This window comes from Tursiops truncatus, chromosome 14 (assembly GCF_011762595.2).
Source record: "Tursiops truncatus isolate mTurTru1 chromosome 14, mTurTru1.mat.Y, whole genome shotgun sequence".
NCBI lineage: Eukaryota > Metazoa > Chordata > Mammalia > Artiodactyla > Delphinidae > Tursiops > Tursiops truncatus.
In genome coordinates this window covers 11,916,816-11,938,732 of record NC_047047.1, presented here as the reverse complement: position 1 = coordinate 11,938,732, position 21,917 = coordinate 11,916,816, and the positions used below count along the sequence as shown (strand labels likewise).

Genomic DNA, 21,917 nt, shown 5'->3' with positions numbered 1-21,917 from the left:
CTGACCCTGCGCGGACTTTCCCTGGGGAGAGGGTGCAGGCACCGCTGTTCACTCTATGGATCTAGTCCTTACGGTAATGAGGGTCTTGGTTTTTTTGTTTATCTGTTATGGAGAGCTCCAGCCACCACCCTCCAACATGAAAAAGTGCACGTCTCCCTTGCAGACATGCCGCAGGGGTTCCTGTGTTGAGTTCCGGCAAGGTGGGTGTGTGTTCTTTCCTGGGTGGAGGTGTGGATGTGGGTAGGGGGTGGGGTTAATTCCACATGTCAATCAATCATCCAGGTAAGCGGTCCTTAGCTGGAAACAGGACTACAGTATGTTGGCTTTCAAGCAGGTGTAAGAAGACCCTTAGAATCTCTCAGGTCACACACTTTGGAGAATAGATATGGATAAAAGACAACATTTGCTGGGTGCTTGTCAGGGGTCAGACTCCTATGTGTAAATAGCCCATATCAGGACTAAACTACAGCTCAACTGACAGGTGAATGAGAATAAACTTTCCCTGGAGTGAAAAACCAGGTTTTTCTTAGGGAATCTTTGAAAGACTAAATCTTCACCCCTGAGAGCATAAACTGAAATAGTTATTCGTCTTCCCAAGATTTTTCCCAAAACAAGAGAATAATCGGACTATCTTCAAGAAAATGCTGACCCCTGGTGGACATTTCTTGAACTGCGTTTTCAAACCCACCCACCCTCCCCGCTCCCGCCCCCCCAAGTCTGGGTAACAGCAGTAGACCCAGAGGCAAAATTTTCTTTTGAAAGTTGAACATCTCTCTAAGTTTTCTCTGGCTAAGAACCCCCACAGAAATAGGGTATTTCACTATCTCTCCAAACTTTTCTGAGAGCTGGGTTTAATACCAAGCATGTTGAGATCTGCCATTATGACTTAGGGATTTCATCGTTATGTGAAGAGAAAAGACAAAATTATTTGGTTTGCCCAAGATCTGCAAGGATTTTGCCCCGATTTAACACCTTCAGTTATAGCACAATCTATGTCCCCCCAAAATTAAGCTCAAAGTGTCTTAACAAGACTAAGAAAATAGAAAACCTTCTTCTCCTGAAACCAAATCCCCGTAAAACGGAGTTCCTCTGCCGAGTTTAGGATTAACCTCTCTCTCCAAAACTGTATTATTCCTTTCTTGTCCCATACTTCTCCCGCATCAAGATTGAGGTGTGTCAAAGAAAAGAGGGATTGTAACCAAGCAGGAGCCTATGGGACCTTCCCAGAACAGACCCACCCTGGCCCCCCGCATGTCCTCTGCTGACCTTTGCAGCTCTCTGACCCAGAGATTCCTGCTGTGCTACTGAGTGACATCGCCTACACACAGGAGCTCCCCTCCCCCAAGTCCCCTTGCCCTCCTCTCCTTCTAAGCAGGGACCTGCTACTGTGTAGCCTCTGGACGGACCCCTGCTGTGATGTACCTCCCCAAAAACATCATCCAGTAACGTTTTTGTGCGCTGCTGCCACCTGGTGGTCAGATCTTCTTCCTCCATCAGCCTCCAGATACCTCAAGCCTCCTAGACTCGGAGGCCTTTCCCCTTCTCTAGGTTTCTTTTAAAACTTCCCCGGTCCGAGTCCTCTCTCTCCTTAAATTTTCTGACCAATGAAATAGGTTAATCCCTACTGAGAGGTCAGTGGCCGATTTATTTATTCACCAAATATTTATGGAGCACCCAGTATCTTCCAAGCTGGGTACTTGGCATACACCATGGAACAAAACCGATGAAAGCTCTGCGTGTGTGGAGCTGATGTTCTAGCAACATGAGGGCGGCTTAAAGCTTTTCCTCTCTTAAAGAACATTTCAAGCCAAAGTGAGGAGATGGTAAGAGGGGAGTTTTCGGTACCATCAGGGAGCTACTGGGAGGGATAGCAAGGATGTTTGGGTTTGTAATTACAAGAGTCAGTTTAACAAAAATGCCAAAATAAAACCCAAAATAACAAAAAAAAAAAAACCCATGAAGGCTTCCCTGGTGGCGCAGTGGTTGAGAGTCCGCCTGCCGATGCAGGGGACACGGGTTCATGCCCCGGTCTGGGAAGATCCCACATGCCGCGGAGCGGCTGGGCCCGTGAGCCATGGCCGCTGAGCCTGAGCGTCTGGAGCCTGTGCTCCGCAACGGGAGAGGCCACAGCAGTGAGAGCCCCGCATACCGCAAAAAAAAAAAAAAAAAAAAAAAAGCCAGAGCTTATACATGGTATGAGTGCTTCCCTTCAAAACAGAGCTGCTCAGACTTTAAGATGCATCCAGTCACCTGGAAATCTGGTTGAGAGGAAGACCCTAAGTCAGTAAGTCTGGCGTGAGGCCTGGGATTCTGCATTTTAACTCCCAGGTGAGGCTGCTGCTGTGCCGTGGACCACCTTTTGAGCAGCAGGGCTTTCAAACAGATTCCTTTGAGCACTGATTCCTGCAGGACTAATACTAGTAATGAGAACATTCCTACGGACCACAGAAAGTTGTTGCAAAGATTAAATAACTCAGCCCTTTGCATCGGCTGATTTCTGCATCAGAGGTAGGAAAACTGAGACTCCAACACTTTAACTAACTCATCCATGAGCACAGTTGCAAACAGGAGAGCCAGGAAGTGGCTCGAGAGTTCCCGGGCTCACATGCGTGCGTGGCTATGTGACTGCCTCGCCTGTTGCTAACCTACGGTTGGCTGCTTAACCAAATCGCATGGTGTCTGAGCCCTGGGCTTCACCTCCTGTTTCACGAGGGGAGGATGTCTACGGAGCCTCGCAAATGTTAGCTGCTATTGTCACCATGAAGCCTGGAAGGCTTTTCTGCCTTGAACGTCCTCCTTTTACCAAGATTGAAAATATAGCAGCCACACTCACACTCTTACCACACACGGCGTTTCACTCATATCGTCTCACTTCATCGTGTATTGTCCCTGTGGAGCAAGCGGCTTCTTCCGTTTCACACACGAGGAAGAGAAAGCTGAGCGGTGGGGCGACCTCATTGTCGTCTTAGGATCTGGGATCTCGGCGAGATCTTAAAGATTTTCTCCAGTCGGTTGCCCTTTTTTTTTGGCCGTGCCACATGGCTTATGGGATTTTAGTCCCCTGACCAGGGATCGAACCCGGGCCCTCGGCAGTGAGAGCACGGAGTCCTAACCACTGGACTGCCAGGGAATTCCAGTCAGTTGCCTTTTAACCTGCTCAGTTTTGTTTGTTTGTAGCAAGGACATCTCTTCAGATAAAGCCCTGCAGAGAAGTCCAGTTTGGGAAGCAGAGGGCTGGGTGGGAGCTGAGTTCTAGGCATGGAGCCTGGCCTCTCCATTCCCCTTTTATGGGCTTTGTTTCCAGGGACCTCAGAGAGGCATCCAGGGAGCTCTGTTTGGAAAACCCCAATCTAAGTCAACGCTCTTCCTGGGAGAAGGAGGGACCTGGCTTAGGAAAGGGAGGTGACTTGGCCAACATCACACAGCAGGCTGTGGGCCCAGCGGGGCCTGACTCTCGGACTCCCGGGACCCAGCCCAGAAGTCGGCAGAATCCCAGGAAGGGACAGCGCCCCTTGCTGGCCTGACTCTATTTAGCCGAGGGGTGTTTGATAAACGGTCCTTCTTACAGTCCTGCATTCCCATCTCATGGGGCCACATTCAACATTCCACCTGTTAATTTCACCATTTCCCAGGTGCCCCCTTCCCTCACATCCCAGGATGGGGGGAGGGGGCAAGGCTTTTTATTTTTAGACCTTTCAAAACTGTGAATATAACATCCATACAGAAAATCGCCTAACCACGCCCGTGCCAAGAAACAGAATGCTGCCTGGCCCCTCGGGCCACCGCCCTGCTTTCAGGGCGCGTCCTTGCTGTTCTCTGTGTCTCTGCATCCCTCCCCACGACGGTTCCATCTGCCTGTTTTAAACTGTCTGTAACTGGAATCGTGCTCTACGCATGCTTTGGGGATCCTTGAAGCCCACAAGGTGTTTGTAAGATTCATCCGTCTTGTGGCTGCAGCCAACTGTGGTTTATCCATTCTCTTCGCTGTCGAGCGTTACCTTGTATGTACGAACGTACACGGTTTACGTGTGCATTCTTCTGGGCTGGGGGGTTGGGTTGTTTCCAGTTGGAGGCTGTTGTGCACGATGGTGCTGCACACCTTCCTGGCAGAGAGCTTTGCTCTCCTGTTATTCGAGGAGAGCGAGGCCCAAGGAGGAAAGGACTCAGAGGAGAGACACCCAGGCCCGGCCCCAGGGTTTGAAAGGCCTGTCGCTCGACATTCCACCCCACCCCCGTTTTCCAGTTCTCTTTGCCCCAAGCCCGGCAAGGCCATGGACACAGCCAGCAAAGTAGATGAGTTTTCAAGTTTTCAAGGTTTTATTGTAAAACAAAGCTCAGGTCACAGGGAGTAGGAAACTTTCCACTCAACACATACAACACACGTTCACTGAGGGCACCTACTGAGGGCCAGGCCATGTGCTTGGCCCTGCAGAGACCTAAGACATGGCGGGGGGGGTCAAGGTCCCTGCTCTCAGGGGCTCACAGGATGGTGGGGAGACAGACAGAGGCACAACATCTTCCAAACAAGTCTCAGGGTGTCAGAAGTGCTAAAATGGTCAAGGAGCGATTCATTCCTCCCGGGAGGTCCGGAGAAGCCACATTTGTGCTGTGTCTTGGGAGCTGGGGGATTCTGACGGGAGGGCAGGGAAGGGGACAGCACTGCAGGCAGCTGCAGGAGGTCTGCAGTGGACACGGCGCTCGGGGCCTGGGCCGGGGGGCGGTCTAGACTTATAGGAATGTTCCAGAAAGAAAAACACTAGGGGACCAACCTAGTCCACTAACTTTTCATTTTTACAGGTCAGGGCATCACAAAAACAAGAAAGACAAAGAGGAAAAGCTATCACCTCCTTTCACCATCATTTCCTAAACAAGGGGATATTTTAATCTTCCACCCCCTTCCAGAAAGGACATCATCTCCAAATAAAGGACTCTCTCTCAAAGCTGGCTTAATGAAAAAACAAAACAAAAAAAAACAGGAAACGCTTGTTTTCCATTTTGCCACAGAGCCTGAAACTCTTGCCCCTGGAAAAGTACCAGTTTGCAAAGAGCGGAATGGGAGCCCCTTGGGGGCAGGTCAGCGAGTGGCCTGCGGGCTCTGGGGCCTGGAAGGGAAGTGAGGGAGGGGCTGGGGCTGGCCAGGGCGCCTGGACTTTACCCTGAAGGTACAGGCGACCCTGAGGGCTTTGATCGGGGCCGTGATCCCATGTGCACTTTAGAAAGACCTGGCGGAGGCCTCGTAGAGGCTGGGTAAGTAGAGGAGGCTGTTCCCAGGGCTCTCGTACCTCCTTCCGAGGGCTGCCCCCGCCCCCGGCCAAGGCTGCCCCGCTGAGCGCTCACTGCAACCATGGCGAGCCCCCGGGTGGGAGGGAGAGACATCTCTGGAGTCATAGATGTGCTGGGAGTGGGGGGCAAGGGATGCTGAACAGCACCGCTACTGGTCCTGCTGGAAGTAGAACTTGGTGACCTGGACAGCATCTTGAGGCGTATTGGTGAGGCCCACGGGCTGGTCGGTCTCCAGCGCGGTACAGAGGAACCAGCCGGGGCAGGCGGCCGACTCAAAGCTGGTGGTGGGCCCGCTGTCGGAGCGGATGAAGGCGAAGCGCTTGTCCTCCTCCTTGCTGCTGTTCAGGTCAGTGATGTTTACCGGCTGGGGGCCAAGGAAAGAGCAGAGAGGTCCTTGTACCCCAGACCCCAGGACCTGGCCCCGTGACTGCCCACGGAGAAATGCTGGCCCAAAGACCATGGCAGGACACCCAGCGTCCCGGGTCTTGTGACACAAGGAGGCTGTCCCACGGTTACACCTTGATTCGGGGAAATCTGGTCACTCCAGCCCTCGGCCAATATGTTTGGGGAACACATGGTACCATCAGCAGAGGCCAAGGCCTGTGGAGGCTGGCGGTCTGTTGTGTCTGCACCTCCAAGAGAGGGAGCAGTGGACAAGGTGGGCCGGGTATCGCAGTCCATGCGAGACGTTACCGCGTTATCGTGGTCACTCCAGCGCCACACAGAGCAGGCAGCCCCGCTCCAATAAAGTGTCTGTCCACTAGCGGACAGAAGGGACAGTGCCATAGTTACGGCCACTCACAATCTGAGTTGAGATTTTATCCAACAATCCCCTGATACAAAGCCCTCTTTTCCCAGGGCTGAGTAGCCCATTGATTTGCACAGGGGATTTCCCTGGTGCCCTAATGGTTAGGATTCCAGCCTTTCACTGCCATGGCTCGGGTTCAATCCCAGGTCCGGGAACTGAGATCCTGCAAGCCACACGGCATGCTTCACCCCCCACCCCACCGCAAAAATAAGAAATATTTCACGGGAGTACAGGGTCTTGGATGGGATGCCAGCTCATGGGTTTGAGTAGATAAGGGTTGGAAGAGAATGGTCCCAAAGGTTGGCTTTACCGAAAGAGGGCAAGTCCAAGTGGGCTGGGGACCCTTGGGCAAGACAGCAGCATACCGAGATTGAGGTCCCTAAAGGAGCCATGCCTCCTGGTGTCCACACCCTGGTAGTCCCCTCCCTCGTTGAGGCTAGGCTTGGCCACCTGACTGGCTTCGGTTAATGCGACATTAGTGGTATGATACAAGCAAAAGTTTAATAAGCGTTTGCACATTGAGGCTTGTCTTTTTGGAGTAATCCCTCTTGGAAGCCAGCACTCGTGTCATAAGGAAGTTCAAGAGGGCAGCTGAACTCAGAGAGACCCCGTGGGAAGAGAGCCTGGAGCACGGACCCCAGCTACACCACGTGGCACAGAACTGCCCAGCTGATCCTAGTCAACCCACAGAATCACGAGAAAGAACCCATTGTGCTTGTGTTAAGCCACCGAGTTTGAGGTGTTCGCTAATCTGAGACGGTCCTTACCTCCAACCCGAGCTTGATCTCATCACCAGACTTGACACAGGCCAGGCACAGCTTCCCCCCGTGGATTCCCAGGAACATAGCATGGGGCTCGATGGGCACCACGTCTATCTTCTCTGGGGAAGGACAAAGGGGAAGTTTGGGTTGTAAAGAAGAGGAGGCACAGATGACGAAGACACGGCAGGCTGGACTCTCCCCGGGGATTCTTCCAGCCCCTTAAGTAAAACCCCAAGGTCAGAAGGACAGCAAGGGCCCCCCTTCCTGGTCTGCATCCCAACAGAAGATCAAACCAAGCACACTAGCTAGCTACCCCTCAAGGTCCAAGGCACCTAGAATCTGCTCCGGGTGATTTCTATCCTTCCCTCCCTTCCCCAGGACCCCTGCGCTCTAGGTCAACAGGTGTGCTGCCCATGGGCAGGGAAAACAGCACACGAGGTCATGAGTGGGGCGCCAGGGCTTGGTCCACAGGAGCCTGGGTGACTCTGAACCCGCCTCTTCCCCTCGGTGGTCTCCATGCCCTCGTGAGGGAGTGAACATCTCAGCCTCTCTGTGTCCTCATTAGGAGAATTACCAAAAGGACAGGAAAGGTGGGTCTCACACCCTTTAAGAGTGAGACGGGGACAGAGGACAAGGGCATGGGGATAACGCCATCCTACGACGCCAAGCCAGCCATCGGGGACGTGAAAACAGCCTAGAGGGCCGGTGCTGAAAGAATCCCACGTCCCATCATCCAACTGCTCTTCTTTCACTAAAGGGAAAACTGAGGAGCAGAGTGGGTGAAACTTGTTCAAGTTCATCCAGTTTGACATGGATCTGGAACATGACTAAATGTGGTGTCCGTGATTAAGGGACATAACCCAGCCGTGTTGATGGTGTATGACTTTTGGGTGGGAGTGAGAGTCTGATCACACAGGAACATGGGGCTTTCTAGGCACCAGAGGAAGGAAAGGGCTGAGCTTGCCTCCTGGGCCATACCTCCCCCCCGGGACCACGGTGCCTGTAGATGGTAGCTCCCAACCAAGACTCCACCCATCTCTGCCTTCTTGAGGCTGTGCTTGTACGTGTCCTTCAGTGGCCAGGCCTCTCCAGCTTCAGACTCGGCCACAAAGAGCCAGCAGCGTTTAGGACATCACACTTAAAGTTCCCAAGGTTGGGCCACAAGGCTGCAGACCCCAGGCAATGTGACCAGTGCCCACATCACATTGGCCTTCTTTGTAACCACTCACCTTCCAATTTAGTATTTGGTCCTTGCAAGTATCCAGCAACTAGCTGGTTATTTCTCAGGTAGAAGGTCTTCTGGTTGACATCCCAGATTCTGAAAAACAGAAGAACCTAGCTGTAGTGGACAGTTTCTATGCGCCCAGCCCCTTCCTGTGTTCCCCAGACTTTGCGGAATCTGTGTCCAACCTTCTGCCTGGGGTGTGGAATTCAGCACACCCGTATCATGGATGTGGAGACTGAGCTCAACCCTGGTTAAAAGAGTGGATATAGGGTTTCCCTGGTGGTGCAGTTGTTGAGGGTCTGCCTGCCGATGCAGGGGACACGGGTTCGTGCCCCGGTCCGGGAGGATCCCACGTGCCGCAGAGCGGCTGGGCCCGTGAGCCACGGCCGCTGAGCCTGCGCGTCCAGAACCTGTGCTCCGCAACGGGAGAGGCCACAACAGTGAGAGGCCCTCGTACCGCAAAAAAAAAAAGAGTGGATATATGTATATGTATAACTGATTCACTCTGCTGTACACCTGAAACTAACACAACATTGTAAACCAACTATACTCCAATAAAAATTTAAAAAGTAAAATAAAATAGTCAACAAAAAATAAAATAAGTAACAACTTAAAAATATTTTAAATAAGAAATATATTTTGAATATAAAAAAAACCAAAAGAGGCCCAACCCCCACAGCTGGTGAGCTGTGGGCCTGCATTCTACCCCTCTCTCTTTTTTTTTTTTTTTTTTTTGCAGTATGCAGGCCTCTCACTGTTGTGGCCTCTCCTGTTGCGGAGCACAGGCTCCGGACAGGCAGGCTCAGCGGCCATGGCCCACGGGCCCAGCCGCTCCGCGGCATGTGGGATCTTCCCGGACCGGGGCACGAACCCTTGTCCCCTGCATCAGCAGGCGGACTCCCAACCACTGCGCCACCAGGGAAGCTCCTACCCCTTTCTTTACCTTGCTCCTTATGCTCAAGTTCTCAGGGCAGCCACCTTCTACTTCAGCAAAGCAGGCTCTAGGGTAACACCATCAACAGAACTTCGTGGGTGCAGAAATGTTCTGTCTGCACCATCCAATATGGCAGCCACCAGCCACATGCAGCTATTGAGCTCTTGAAACGTAATGCGACCAAGGGTCTGGATTTTTTCCTTTCTTCTCTTTTTATGAATTTAAATGTAAATTTTAAGATTCATCCAAGACTAGTGGCCCACACGGCACAGGGTTAGAAGTTTCGAGGGTCAGAGTCCCTTGCAGCTAACTCCCTCCAAGCCTTAGACCGTGGAGGTCTGTCCCCAGAGCCTGTCCTCTATTGGCCAGTGGCCTGTTCTGGGTCTGTCAGGGGCCGCTGTCCCCAGGGACAAGTCAGCTTCCCCTCCAGCTCACCCCCTGGCCTGTTTCTGGCTTCCAGTTTTTTCTTCTTGGTGAAGGACCCCTCCGGCTGAGAGCAGGGCTTGCAGCGGTGAGATGCAGTAAACAGAGCCCCAGCCGCGACGCGGACCCTCTACTCCCTGCCGCCCACCAGCCTGACCTTGGACCTGTGCTTCACCTCCTCACCTGTGAGAGGGGGCTAGCAGCACCCACCTCAGCAGGTGGCTGTGACGAGCCCCTGAGCCCAATGAGAGGGGGTCAGGCAAACTGTAAAATTCCTGGCACGAGTGAGCATTTGACCTTTTGTGATTATGCTTAGCTCCTGGATGAGCTGAATCCCATCTGAAGGGATTAAACATCCCTGGAGCATCTCCTAGAGCTCCCAGCCTATGGGAGGAGACAGAGGCAGACCCCTGGGGGAGGGACTTCTCTGGAACACACACAGGCACGCAGCGTCCCGTAGCCTCAGGCAAGAGAAACTCAGAGCTGGAGGGTGAGATCACCCTGACACGTCCTGGGACATCCTGGCCCAGAGGCCGCACTCGGACAGTGTTCTGTTTTTATCAGCATCACAGCCTGCTATTTTTACAGCCAGGAATGATGACATCTCACAAAGTCCCTGACCTAATTTTTAATAAGCGTAATCGTTGCCAGGCGCTTTACTGCTCACAAAACATCGTCATGCTGTTATCCGTGCATTTGACCTTCACATCGACCCTGTAATGCAGGCAGGGTTAGCATTAACCCCATGTCACAGATGGGGAAACTGAGGTCCCAGGGGAGCGGGACCCTCTGATATATCAACACAGACAGGCACTGTTAACAGTCAGTCTGGAACTCTGGGCTGTGCCCTGCCCACAGCGCCCCTCTCTGCCTCTTTGCCTAGCATGTTCTGCTGGGCCCAAACCCCAGCGTGGCTCCTGGGCACGTGTCTGTCACCAAGTTGCCAGGGTCTCTGGGAGAGTCCGCCAGGCCTCCAGCCAAGCTTCACACATCTGGAATATTTTGAAATACAAGTCCCGAAGACCGCGGATGTGGCAACCTCTTACTTGAATAACGAGCATCCCTTTCCAGCCCAAACCTCATGCAACCTGGCAGCCACAGATGGCTCTCTGTTCTTTCTCCATTTTCTACCCGTCCAGCCCCACCTCCTCTGGGTCGGCCTTACCTGAAGGCTTGCATCTCGCAGGGTCTCTTTCCCAGGGGATAGCAGGCTGTCTCTGAATGGAACAGGAAAAGGAGGAGAGAGATTAGGTAACCGTGGTGACACCTGCAGACTTCCATCCTGTGACCACAAGGCAATGGGAGACTGCCATTTCAGACCCAGAGGAGCTGCTTATAAAGAAAATAGTCCCTCACCAAGACCAGGCTGCGGCCACTCTGTCCCACTGTGAGAAACGGAAACGCCCTCACATTTTCAAAACGAGAAACCTTGCTGTTGTCACTTTCAGCCCTGCTGAGTGTCGCAATGGGATGTTGTAACCCATTCCCTCCCCTTTTCCTCTGTGCAATTTCCCCAAAATTGAGATTTTTATTTCCCCTTCACGGAGTTCCTGGGAATAAGAGCACACTGAAAACCAAAGCCCTTCGTCTGCCCGACAGGTATCCTGAGACGTTGCAAAAACAGGTTTGAGTAGAAACATCCCCCTTTCCTAAGAAGTCGGGTGGCAGGGCTCCCAGGACCCGTGACAGACTCAGGTCACTTTGTGTTCTTTGAAGGCGGGACGGCCTTGCTGGACTCTGGACCAGGCGCTGGCAAACATTCTGTTAAGGACCAAATAGCAAACATTTTAGAATTTGCAGGGCCGCACGTCATCATTACCCAACTCGGCTCTCGTAGCTGAAAAGCAGCCTTGGACGATCTGTACACCAGCAAGCTAATTTAATTGTGCTCCAATACAACTTTATTTACAAAAAACAGGTGGTGGCTGGATTTGGCCTGAAGTTTGCTGCCTCCTGCTTTAGAGTCAACTTCCTGAGAGGGACTTTGAAACCAACCCTATTCCTGTTATCGACGTCTTTGAAGTTATGGTCTCGGGAAAATGGGGTGAACTCAGCGTGGGACGGAAATGAATCCAAAAATCTACCTCTAGCACTCGCCGTTTGCCACCTGTGTGACCTGGAACAAGTCACTTATCTGGGTCTCTGCTTCTCTCTCCTCACGCTCAGAATGAGGTTGATTATGTCATTCTCATAGGTACGAGGACGGGAGGACGGAAGGAAGGGAGGAAGGAAGGTTGGTTGGAAGGCAAAAGTTCTGGTTCATAGTGAGCACTAAGAAACATTCACTTCCTTTCTTACTACATTCTAGACAGTTAGGAAAAAAGAAAGTATATTCCTATCAATGGACAGAAAAGAGGTGAAGCGGGTCCTACATGATCTAAATGGTAGGAGAATGTAACGCTAGTGCAGAAGCACAGACTGTAGCCTTTGAGGACCGGATGGGCACTCAGCATCATTCTACCTCACCCCAGCACTGTTTCTGAAGAAGACCCAGAAAGACCCAGAGAGGGGAGGGCACCTGCCCAAGGTCACACAGCTCTTCCATGGCAAAGGTGTAGCCAGAAATCCAGGTCTCCTGACTCCCACCCAGGGGTCTCCTATTACAGCAGGAGTCTGACTTTATTTTCAACCAACCAATCAGAGGCTGTGTCCAAATGAGGGTAAAATCTGTCAGAGAGGTAGGGTCCACTGCATATTTGAAAGTTACTAAGAGAGTGGATCTTAAAAGTTCTCATCACAAGCAAAAAATATAATTGTATAACTATGTTGTACATCTGAAACTCACGTAATGTAATATGTCAATTATACCTCGATAAAAAAATTTTTTAAAGAGGAAGTTTGCGAATGAATTTCTCAGATCGTTAATGAGCTCCTCTTCCAGAGTAAGTGAAACATTTCTGCAAAAATTGTCACCTCCCTGAGTAGGACAAAACGGCACGTAGGCACATCTCCTGCTCTGTTCTCACAAGCTGTGCGACCTTGAGGGCTCCTACTCACCTTTGAAACACATGTAAGAAATAATGTCTACCTTCGAGGGCTGTATTGGGGGGTCGATTGTTTTTGTTTGTTTTGGGGGGGCTGGCTGAAGGAGGCGATGTGTATGAACCTGCTTGGTTATTCGTCACTTCCAGTATTTGCTGAATTGGGGTTTATAATTTCTGGAACACTTATGAATCACCGGGTGCATACCTTGGTCATCACACCTGCTGTAAGGGAACAAGGCAGCTTGCCACCTCCCAGGATAAGTTCTCTCCTACTTGTCTTTCTTAGGCTACTTATGAAGTACTCCTTGACTGTTAAACCAGCATCACTCAAAAATTGTCCTTAAAGGGAATTCCTTGTCAGTCCAGTGGTTAGGGCTCTGTGCTTCCACTCCAGGGGGCACGGGTCCGATCCCTGGTCAGGAAACTAAGATCCCGTATGCCATGCGGCACGGCAAAAAAAAAAAAAAAAATTATCCTTACATACTGAAGAAAAGCAGTGACTTGCCACGGTGAGACCAAGGGGTCAAGGTCCTGCCCACACTGCAGTGCCTGGGTAAATGTTCCTCCGTTCCCAGCCCAAATTCAAAGAGACAGGTTTCTCCCTGAGAGCAGAGGCCCTGGGTTCCCCACCCACCCAACCCCATCTCCTAGATCTGTATCTTTTTCCTTCTGTGGCCTGACGAGTCTTTCTGGACATGGGGGCGGGAGTCCCTGGGGCCAGGCCGATTCCGGGCTGCATTCTCCTGTGTCAGTTATGAGCTGGGCCACCCAGACAACATGCCGGAACTCTCCAAGTCTCAGTTTCGTTATCCATTAAATGGGGCTAATAATAGAAGGAAGCCTTGTCACGGGTTGCTTTGAGGATGGAGACATTTTGCACACGATGTATTTAGCCCCGTCCTTGGCACGTAGGAACTACTTAACCAATAGGGAGGTATGATGTCTGATTCATCACCCCAGGTAGAGTGGGAGGGGACAGTCACAATGCCCTGATCCCCGTCCACATGCCCAACAAGCCCGCTTGACTCCAGAGGGGAGGGATTCACTCCTGTGGCGGGGTGAGGGGGAAACGAGAGTGGGCAGGGGAGGAAGTAAGTGGGGAGGAGAATCTCCTCCCTTTCCTCACGCTTCTGGCCACAATTCCACTCTTTGCTCTGTCCCATCAAATCGGTTGGTGTCCCTGTGATGTCTGCCCACCCACGGGACATCTCTAACTAAACGTATTCTCCCTTCTAGTGCTCACTCGTCACTCTGCTTTCTGAATTAAGCTTAATGACCACGCCATGGAGTGAACTCTGCTTCCCAGTCAGCACCCTGTGCTTTCCCCGGGCACCAGGCATCACAGCTATACTGGTACCTGCTACGTGCCGAGCCCTGCCCTGCTAGACACCGGTGACAGCAGAAATGACTAAGGCCCACTTGAAGGGAAACAGGACAGCCAGGCTAAGTCCGGGTCCTAGGAGTGACACGAGACAGGCTCCATGGAGACCACGTGGGTGAATCTTCATTGTTGTTGCCAGTAAAGTGTTCAGTGCAGTCTGCCCACATAGGAAGTGTTCAATACATGCGAGCTCTTTCTCAATTTCAGTTAATGGCATCTTTCAGTTCTAGGATTTCCATGTGCTTCCTTTTTTGTAGAATTTCTAGTTCTCTGCCAGAAGTTGCAATCTTGTCCTTTACACCCTTGATCCTATTCTTCATTCAGGGTTCTTACAAAGGCTGCCCCTGTTGACTCCATTATTTGAATCCCCACTGGGTCTCCTTCTCCTGTCTGGTTTTCTCTGGTACACACGTTGTCTTGCGTATGCCTGACTACTTGTTATTAACTGCTGGACACTGTGTAGCAAAAACTGTAGGAATGATCTGAGGCCCTGGATGATGTTGTATGTACCCAGAGAAAATTCACTTTTGCTTTCTCTGGGCACTGAGGCCAGGAGCACGGCAGCCCCAGGTGACTTCACCCAAACAGGGCTTGAGATGAGTCAGAAATGGGCTTTGGGAAATCCATTTCTGTTCACTTCTCATGCTCCAGAGTCCATTTCTGTTCACTTCTTCATTTCCATTCACTTTTCACGCTCCAGGGTCCCAGCCCAAACCTGGGTTGTCGTGGTGGGGGGGCCCTTCCTACTCAGTGGGAGATAAAATATAAACTGCATCTTCCCCCGCCCCCGAGTCCCATGAGTCTGCCCAAAGACGTGATTGACAAGTTGAGCAGGAACCAGGGAAGGAGGGGCCTTTAGTTCCCCTTCAAGGAGCAGGGAATTTATCTAAAAGAAAATTGAATCAGAGGGTGACACTGTCATATTTGTTTTATTAAGACCATCTGGGGAACAGCGGCCGGGTGGATTAGACTTGGAAGAAGTTTTGGGGTGATTGAACCTGAAAGCAGGGCAGTGGTGTAACCCTGATCTCGGCAGTGCATGTTGACAGCGGGATCTCCAAAAGGAGTTCTGACTTGTAGCATTTGCCAATTTCTCTGGTGTAGATACGCCCACCACGGATGATTTCAAGCCACCCACATCACTGAGTGTGAAGTTGGGAAGAGACGGGCTCTTCCTGGCTCCAGCACCCTGAGGGGACAGGGAGATTTGAGCGCTCTTTCGTCTTTCTAGACAGAAATTGTCCCCACTTTTCCCAACTCCAAATTTCCTCCTCCTCAGCCCAAATGGCTCACCCCACAGGTCCCATCGCCCTCCCGGGAAACAATCCCTACCAATAAATCCCATTTATCAGGAAACATCAATGCATCTTGGTGCATTTCCAGCTGTGCCTCCTGGAGCTGCATTTGTTGTCATCCAAGTGTCCCTGGGAAACACTTAAGCAACAGGCTTGGGTGGACAGGTGTGTACCTTACATTGTAATGGCTAAATCCCATATTCAGAATCTTCAGCCAGTTCTTGAACGCCTGAGTGTTACAGCACATACCACACAATACAGGCAGTGCTGTTGTCCAAACGTTGTAAATGTTTACTAAGATAATGGCACAAAGGCTCCCGTTACTCTCTCCAAGAGATGAGTAAATATATTAATACAAAGAGGAGGAAAAAGGGTGATCAATACAGGCCCCCGTAGTATAATCTGCTGTCTTCCCTTTGTCAGTCTCCAGCTACCCTGCCCTTCCAGGCAGCCGAGTCAATTTTAACTAAATCCGTTAGTTTATTAGAAGCTCCCGATAGCGGCAGGTCAGGCTTGGAGACAGGTGTTCTCCTCGGCGTCTCTGCTCACCAAGCTGCAGCCATCGGAATGACCGAGTTGCCTGTCCCGGCTGGTAAACGTCAGGAGACTGTGTATAAAGCCGACTGTGATTGATTGCTGCTTTACAAGACGCTTGCTCTCCTCCCAGATACAAATGGTAAACTCACTGTGAATCCTTTCTGAGGTTCAGAGTTTTCCAAGATGATCTTTGTTCCAGCAGTTTCTGGCTTTGATAGGGATCTGTGCTGAAAGCCATTATTTACCTACTTATCTTATGCTTTTCCAAGGTACATGTTTACTCTTGTCTTCTGGGCTTTGATGACTGATTCGCTTTGTAAGGTAGCTTCTGCGCAGGCAGGAGAAGAAGGGGAAGGGCAGGAACTTGGGGGAGGGGACTACCCTGTTTCTTGCCTGCAGTATTTCGGCCTCTGTGTCGTACGCTTTCATACAGATCTTATTTAGTCCTCATATAGCTGTGCAAGGCAGGTATATGTACCCCCAGTCTCAAGACGGGGATATACTTATACTCACTTTGTAGAATAAGAAATCGAGGCTCAGGAAGATTAAATCACTTGCCCCAGATCCTGGCTGAGCCAGGATTTGAAGCCGGTTCTTCCTACACTGCAGTCCTGCCAGAGAGGCAGGTGACATTTTTTCTTCTCTGCTTGATAGCACAGGAACAAGAATTGTATTTGTTCTTATGCTGTTCCTTTGGGTTTGAACTCACATCTTATAGAGCAATGATTTATTCTATAACTGTTTGGAAATTTTAGGAGGTATTTTGCTAGTAAAGAAAAGATGATTCTAAGACCTTACATAGGTTAAAAAGAAACCTCTTTACCTTGTTATGGACTAGGGTGGCCAATTGCCCTAGTTTTTCCAGGATTTTCTTGGTTTTAATACTGAAAGCCCTGCATCATAGGAAACCCCTCAGTCCCTGGAAAACAGATGATTGCCTTATCATACAAACCCTTAGAAGGTACTGGCACCATCTCATGGCTAGTGCTGCAAATTGCAGGCACAATTAACTATCAATCATTGTACCTTGCCAATTAGCCCAGTAGCAGAGATGTTGTCCATTTTATTAGATGAATAGACATATAGGCAAAGCACACCAGAGGACCCCAAAGCCTTAGTAAGTCTTCCACTCAAGGACAGAGACTATAGCAGATATAATATTGATCAATCACTCTCATTCTAATCAAGTTAATTTTTAATTAAGTCATTCATATTTAATTTCCCCCAACTATGTAATCAAGATATGGTCAACATTCAGTAGCTTAAAACTGTTTTCAAACTTAGGTCGTGGGCTTCCCTGGTGGCGCAGTGGTTGAGAGTCCACCTGCCAATGCAGGGGACACGGGTTCGTGCCCCAGTCCGGGAGGATCCCACATGCCACAGAGCGGCTGGGCCCGTGAGCCATGGCTGCTGAGCCTGCGCGTCCGGAGCCTGTGCTCCGCAACGGAAGAGGCCACAACAGTGAGAGGCCCACGTACCACACACACACACACACACACAAAAACTTAGGTTGTAGAAAGGATTTACCTTTTCATTGTCACTTCTTCACCTCCTCCCCCTCCTTAACACACATTAGCTATAAAGTCAGCAGTGTAGAGAGGAAACAGAGGTCCAGTGAGGTAAATGGCTTGTCCAGGGTAATGCAGAATACACACAGGGTGGTTCCATCTTCATCCTGTCTCTGTCCTCACTTTCCCGGCTCTTCTGTCAAACCATGAATCTCACTGAGTTCTCTCTTCTCAGATTCCCGTTCTCTGGTTGGTGTCAGTGGTACCACCCACATTCCTGATGTTAAATGGAGAATGTGGTTCCTCCTCCCAGGAGACATGGTGTCTTCACTGGACTTACATGCAATTGTCTCCTGAATTCAATCCAGTTCAAGTTATACACTTTATTTAGCACCTACTATGTGCCAGCTTAAAATATTTTGGAGTGAACCTTTTATAAGTATAGTGATTCCTTCACAGCATATCACTGTCTGGTTCTGAGAGTTACATCTTCCCTTACACATTTGAAAACTACAGAAGACCGTGGGTTAACAGTTTAACACACCCCACTGGAGACTGTTACACCCACTGGGGGAAGGGTGAAGGTTTGCTGCTCCTGGAATCACTGCTGTGGTTTACAATGCACTTCTCGCTTCCTGATCTCATTTGGCCTCCATACCCCTAGAGCGTATCCAGTGGTTTGGAGACAGACTGTCTGTTGTCAAGCCCAGCTCCTCCACTTATACTGGCTATCTGGCCTTTGGCAAATTATTTAACCTTCTATGCCCCAGTTTCCTCTTCTGAAAATGTGAACCATAATAGTCCTTCCTCATATGGTTATTGTGAGAATTAAATGAAGTAAACCACGTAAATAGTTCAGCAGAATGCCCAGCTTGTAGTAAGCACTGTGGAAGTATTAGTTATTACTGTGTCCTTGAAACCCCGAGTTTGCCAGCCTCCTCTCAGCATTGAGGAAAGTGAGACCCAGGTGGGAGTAATAATTTACCCATTAGAGGCCAACTTAGAATTAAAAACTGGACCTTCAGACCACCAACCTTAAGATCTTTTCTCTGCCCCTCATGTATCTTACTTAACCAGAGGTTGCAAGCCAGTAGCTCATAGATTAAATATTTTATTTTCTCACTTTATTGTTTTATTTAATCAGAATGCTACACATCACAAAATCAGAATATCTGATTCTTTTTGAAAAATGAGAAGTTTGGGGACTTCCCTGGGGTCCAGTGGTTAAGACTCTGCGCTTCCACTGCAGGGGGCGCAGGTCCCATCTCTGGTTGGGGAACTAAGGTCCCACATGCCACATAATGCGGGAAAAAAAAAAGAAGAAAAATGAGAAATTCTGGTCACTTGGGCCTGCATTCTCATGGAAAAACCCACCTGTGGAACTGACTAGTGACAACCCTTAATTCTCCACCGTCCCTACCCTTCCCTATTACCCCTCAGATCTATGGTTGAGGACCAGGTTCTATTAGTATTTCTCATTTAGCTTACACTGTTCTTTCTCTCTCTCTTTTTTTTTTTTTTTTGTGGTACACGGGCCTCTCACTGTCGTGGCCTCTCCTGTTGTGGAGCACAGGCTCCGGACGCGCAGGCTCAGCAGCCATGGCTCACGGGACCAGCCGCTCCACGGCATGTGGGATCTTCCCGGACCGGGGCATGAACCCGTGTCCCCTGCATCGGCAGGCGGACTCCCAACCACTGCCCCACCAGGGAAGCCCTTTCTCTCTTTTTACAGAAACAGTTCTGCAAATTTCCACATCTCTATCAACAGTGGGAAATGCCCAAGTGACTCCAAGGGCTTCCAGATTTTTTGCACAGCAGGCATGCTTCCTCAGTTCACCTGCTCACCCAGCACGCACGGGGCTCTCAGCCCCTGCCTCAGAGTATCTGCGTGGTCTCTCCATGGAGGCTGTTGTCTGTACAGTGGCCAGGTCTCCCAGACAAGCCTGGAGCTCCACGCCCTTGACATTCCCCTTGAAGCTCACTCTTCAGAGTCTGAGAGTATTTAGCAAATACTTTTCAGTCCCATGTTTCAGATGGAAAAATAGGAGTGGAAGGAGCTTACCATGGGTTTCCATGGGGAGGGCCTGGTAGAAGACGAGGTGTTCCAAGGTTTTCCAGCCTCTGGCTCCAGACTGAGCGCTGGCACAGGAAGGAAGAGCAGCCAGGCACTACCTGTGCCACCAACGCCTCCCAGGGCAGAGCTGCTCCCTCCTTCTTGATTCCCTGAAAAGGATGAGAGGAGAAGCCCCAGCCTGCCTTCCCATATACCCACGCAGGGCTGGCCACCGCAAGGAGATGGGCAAGCCCAGCTTCCGGAAAGGTGACTCAGGCGAACAGAAGTCAAACTGGTTCTTACCTGCATAAAACTGGAGGTCACGTGGGAGGGGTTGAGCAGGCTTAGTGGGACTGGACCTTCGTGCCCACCCAAACCCAACGACCGTCAGCTGGCGCCTGCGTACACGCCTTCATCCAGACAACGTGGGTGGACTTAACCCTGTGTGCCAGGTTCTTTTCTGGGCCTCGGGGGAAAGCCATAGAAGCTCCCTGATGTTCTAATGGGGAAGGCAGACGAGAAACAAACGAACTAACTTCACATGGCAGGAAGTGCTAGAGGGGAGAGAAGAAACGTGAGGTTTTCAAGGGACGTGGGGTGGGTGCGATTTTAGGGAAAGTGGCCAGGGGAAGTCTCTCTGAGGTGATATTTGAGCTGAGACCTGAATGATTAAGAAGGGGGAGGAGTGTTCCAGGTGGAAGAACAGCAAGCACAAAGGCCCTTGGGTGGGATCATCATGGTTGGATTGTGGCCCATGTGGTTGGGGCTTGGCTTGGGGAGCAGAGGGTATGCGTCCCCTCCTCCAGTTACCCTCAGGCCCCATGCCCAACCCTGGCATGATGCTGTCTTCGAGGTCAGATACTCTCTCCCCACCTTCTCTGAAAGATTCTGTGTTCTCAACCCTCTCTTCCTCTTTGCCATTCAGAACTGACCTGCTCGTTAGCTTCATGCCCTGGACCCTGCCAGCAGGGAGCAGACAACTCAGGAATCTTTAAAACCACCCAGGTCGATGCATGGGAACAGTGGCAGGGTCTTCCCGCCAGGCTCCAAGTCCCGGGTCTCATCCCCAGGTCTGCAGCTGCATGACTCTGGATGCGTCCCTTTCGTTCTCCAGGCCCTCATTCTGATAACTGCAGAGGGAGCAATCACTTCCTGCCCTGCCATAGCGGAGGGGCTGGCTAGAAGAAGGAATGATGGGCAGACTCTAGAATGCTTTATAAGTTGTGCGCATTGAAGCAGGGCCTTGCTGTAGGCAATGCCGCAGGGCGCAGGTGAAGGGGAGGCCAGCCTAGTGGCTGCCTCCACCCTGATCCTGCCACCTTCGAGCCTCTGTCAGGGAAGGACAGGCCAGTCGCTTGACGAAGTGTCCATCATTCAGGACCCTCTCCAGAGGGGTCTGGGAGGAGCAGTTCACTGTCCCCTCACACAGTCTCTGCAGCCCAGGCTCATTCCTTGACTCAGCCCATGGGGTCTGAAGCCAGGTCGGGAGGTGCAGGGTGCTGGAGCGGGGCAGGGCCCCATCCTGGTGCCCTAACCGCAGGGACTTCCCAGGAAGGGCCTCACTTCCTGCTCTCTGCAGCCCGGCCTCACCACCTAGAATGCCAGGGCCTCTGAGCTGGGGCTGGGAATTTTTGAAGCAGCTTTTGTAGAGAAATGTTTTCTTGCTAAAGAATCAGGAACTCAATTTTGTAAACCTGGAAAGTTGGGCCTTGGGGCAGCCTGGAGTGGTGCGTGCCTGTTATTACATCAGGAGGGCCGCTCTGGGAGACAGGCTCTGGTGCCTGGAGGTTCAGATCCCTGCCCTCATGAACTATATCTGTGGGATTCTGGGAACATCTGGAAAATGAGAGTAAGACTGTGGCCCCCCTTGTAGAGGGGTTGGGAGGACTGAGCTAATAAACGTGCTCAGGACACAGGAAGCATCATTTAAGTATGAGCTATAGTCTCACAGGCTATGGGTCTGATGTCTCCCCTGGGGAACCAGGGGCCTGGCGGGGCCCGGGGTCAGTAAGGAGATGGTAAACTGGGCTACCGATCAGGGCCTGGGGGTGGCATGTGGATCAGAGCAGAGGCTGGGGCTTCCCTGACACGGGGCACATCCAGGGTGGGAGGACCACTTGTGAGCACCTCTAACCCCCCAGGGCCCGGCCCAACTGCAGAAGTCTCCTCTTCTGCCGACACTCCTGCAAATCTGCAAAGCTCTGAGGGATCAGAGCCTGGCCTTGAGCACCCAGAGCCCTTGGAAGCCTGGAGCCGAATGTCCCAGAGGTGGGAGACCGGCAGCTGCGGGGAGAGCTGGCATTTGGGAATTTGGGGATTCCTGGTGGCTGGTGCCCCTTGGCCATGGAGGTTGGGGTGCTTCTGAAGAACCCCAGTGGCAGTGACTGACCTGCCTTGGGCCAGCCCCCTGCACAAGGAAGAAGGGCGGCGGGGTGGGATGGGGGGAATGAGATATTGAGGCTGGATGTCATTAGAACCCCTATCTTGGATTCAGACGGTCGCAGGTGAGGTCTCCTGGCAGGAGAGACCCCAAGGTCCTAAAGGGAAGTCATACTGTGGAAACAGAAGTCTGGGCCACTAGCTGGGCCCAAGGCAGGGCCCCTGGTGCCGTGGGAAGACTAAGAAGTCGGGGGGGGGGGGATCCCTCCACTGCAGCCAGGAGAGCAACACCCAGGGGGCGACCTGGTTCCTGCCATTCTAGGGACATGAGGCCACGACACTGAAC

General features: G+C 51.3%; 1 protein-coding gene across 3 annotated transcripts; it reads right to left on the bottom strand.

Annotated features, from left to right (window-relative positions):
- Nucleotides 1-4,294: 4,294 nt before the first annotated feature.
- On the bottom strand, nt 4,295-19,379 carry IL1RN (interleukin 1 receptor antagonist). Of its 3 annotated transcripts, none has more exons than XM_033837968.2 (5): nt 19,202-19,379; nt 10,600-10,651; nt 8,082-8,170; nt 6,859-6,971; nt 4,295-5,647 (listed from the first exon to the last, which is right to left on the bottom strand). In XM_033837968.2, exons 1-5 carry the CDS (start codon nt 19,212-19,214, stop codon nt 5,432-5,434), a joined length of 483 nt encoding a protein of 160 aa, XP_033693859.1. In that variant the 5' UTR covers nt 19,215-19,379; the 3' UTR covers nt 4,295-5,431.
- Between the last annotated feature and the right edge of the window lie 2,538 nt (nt 19,380-21,917).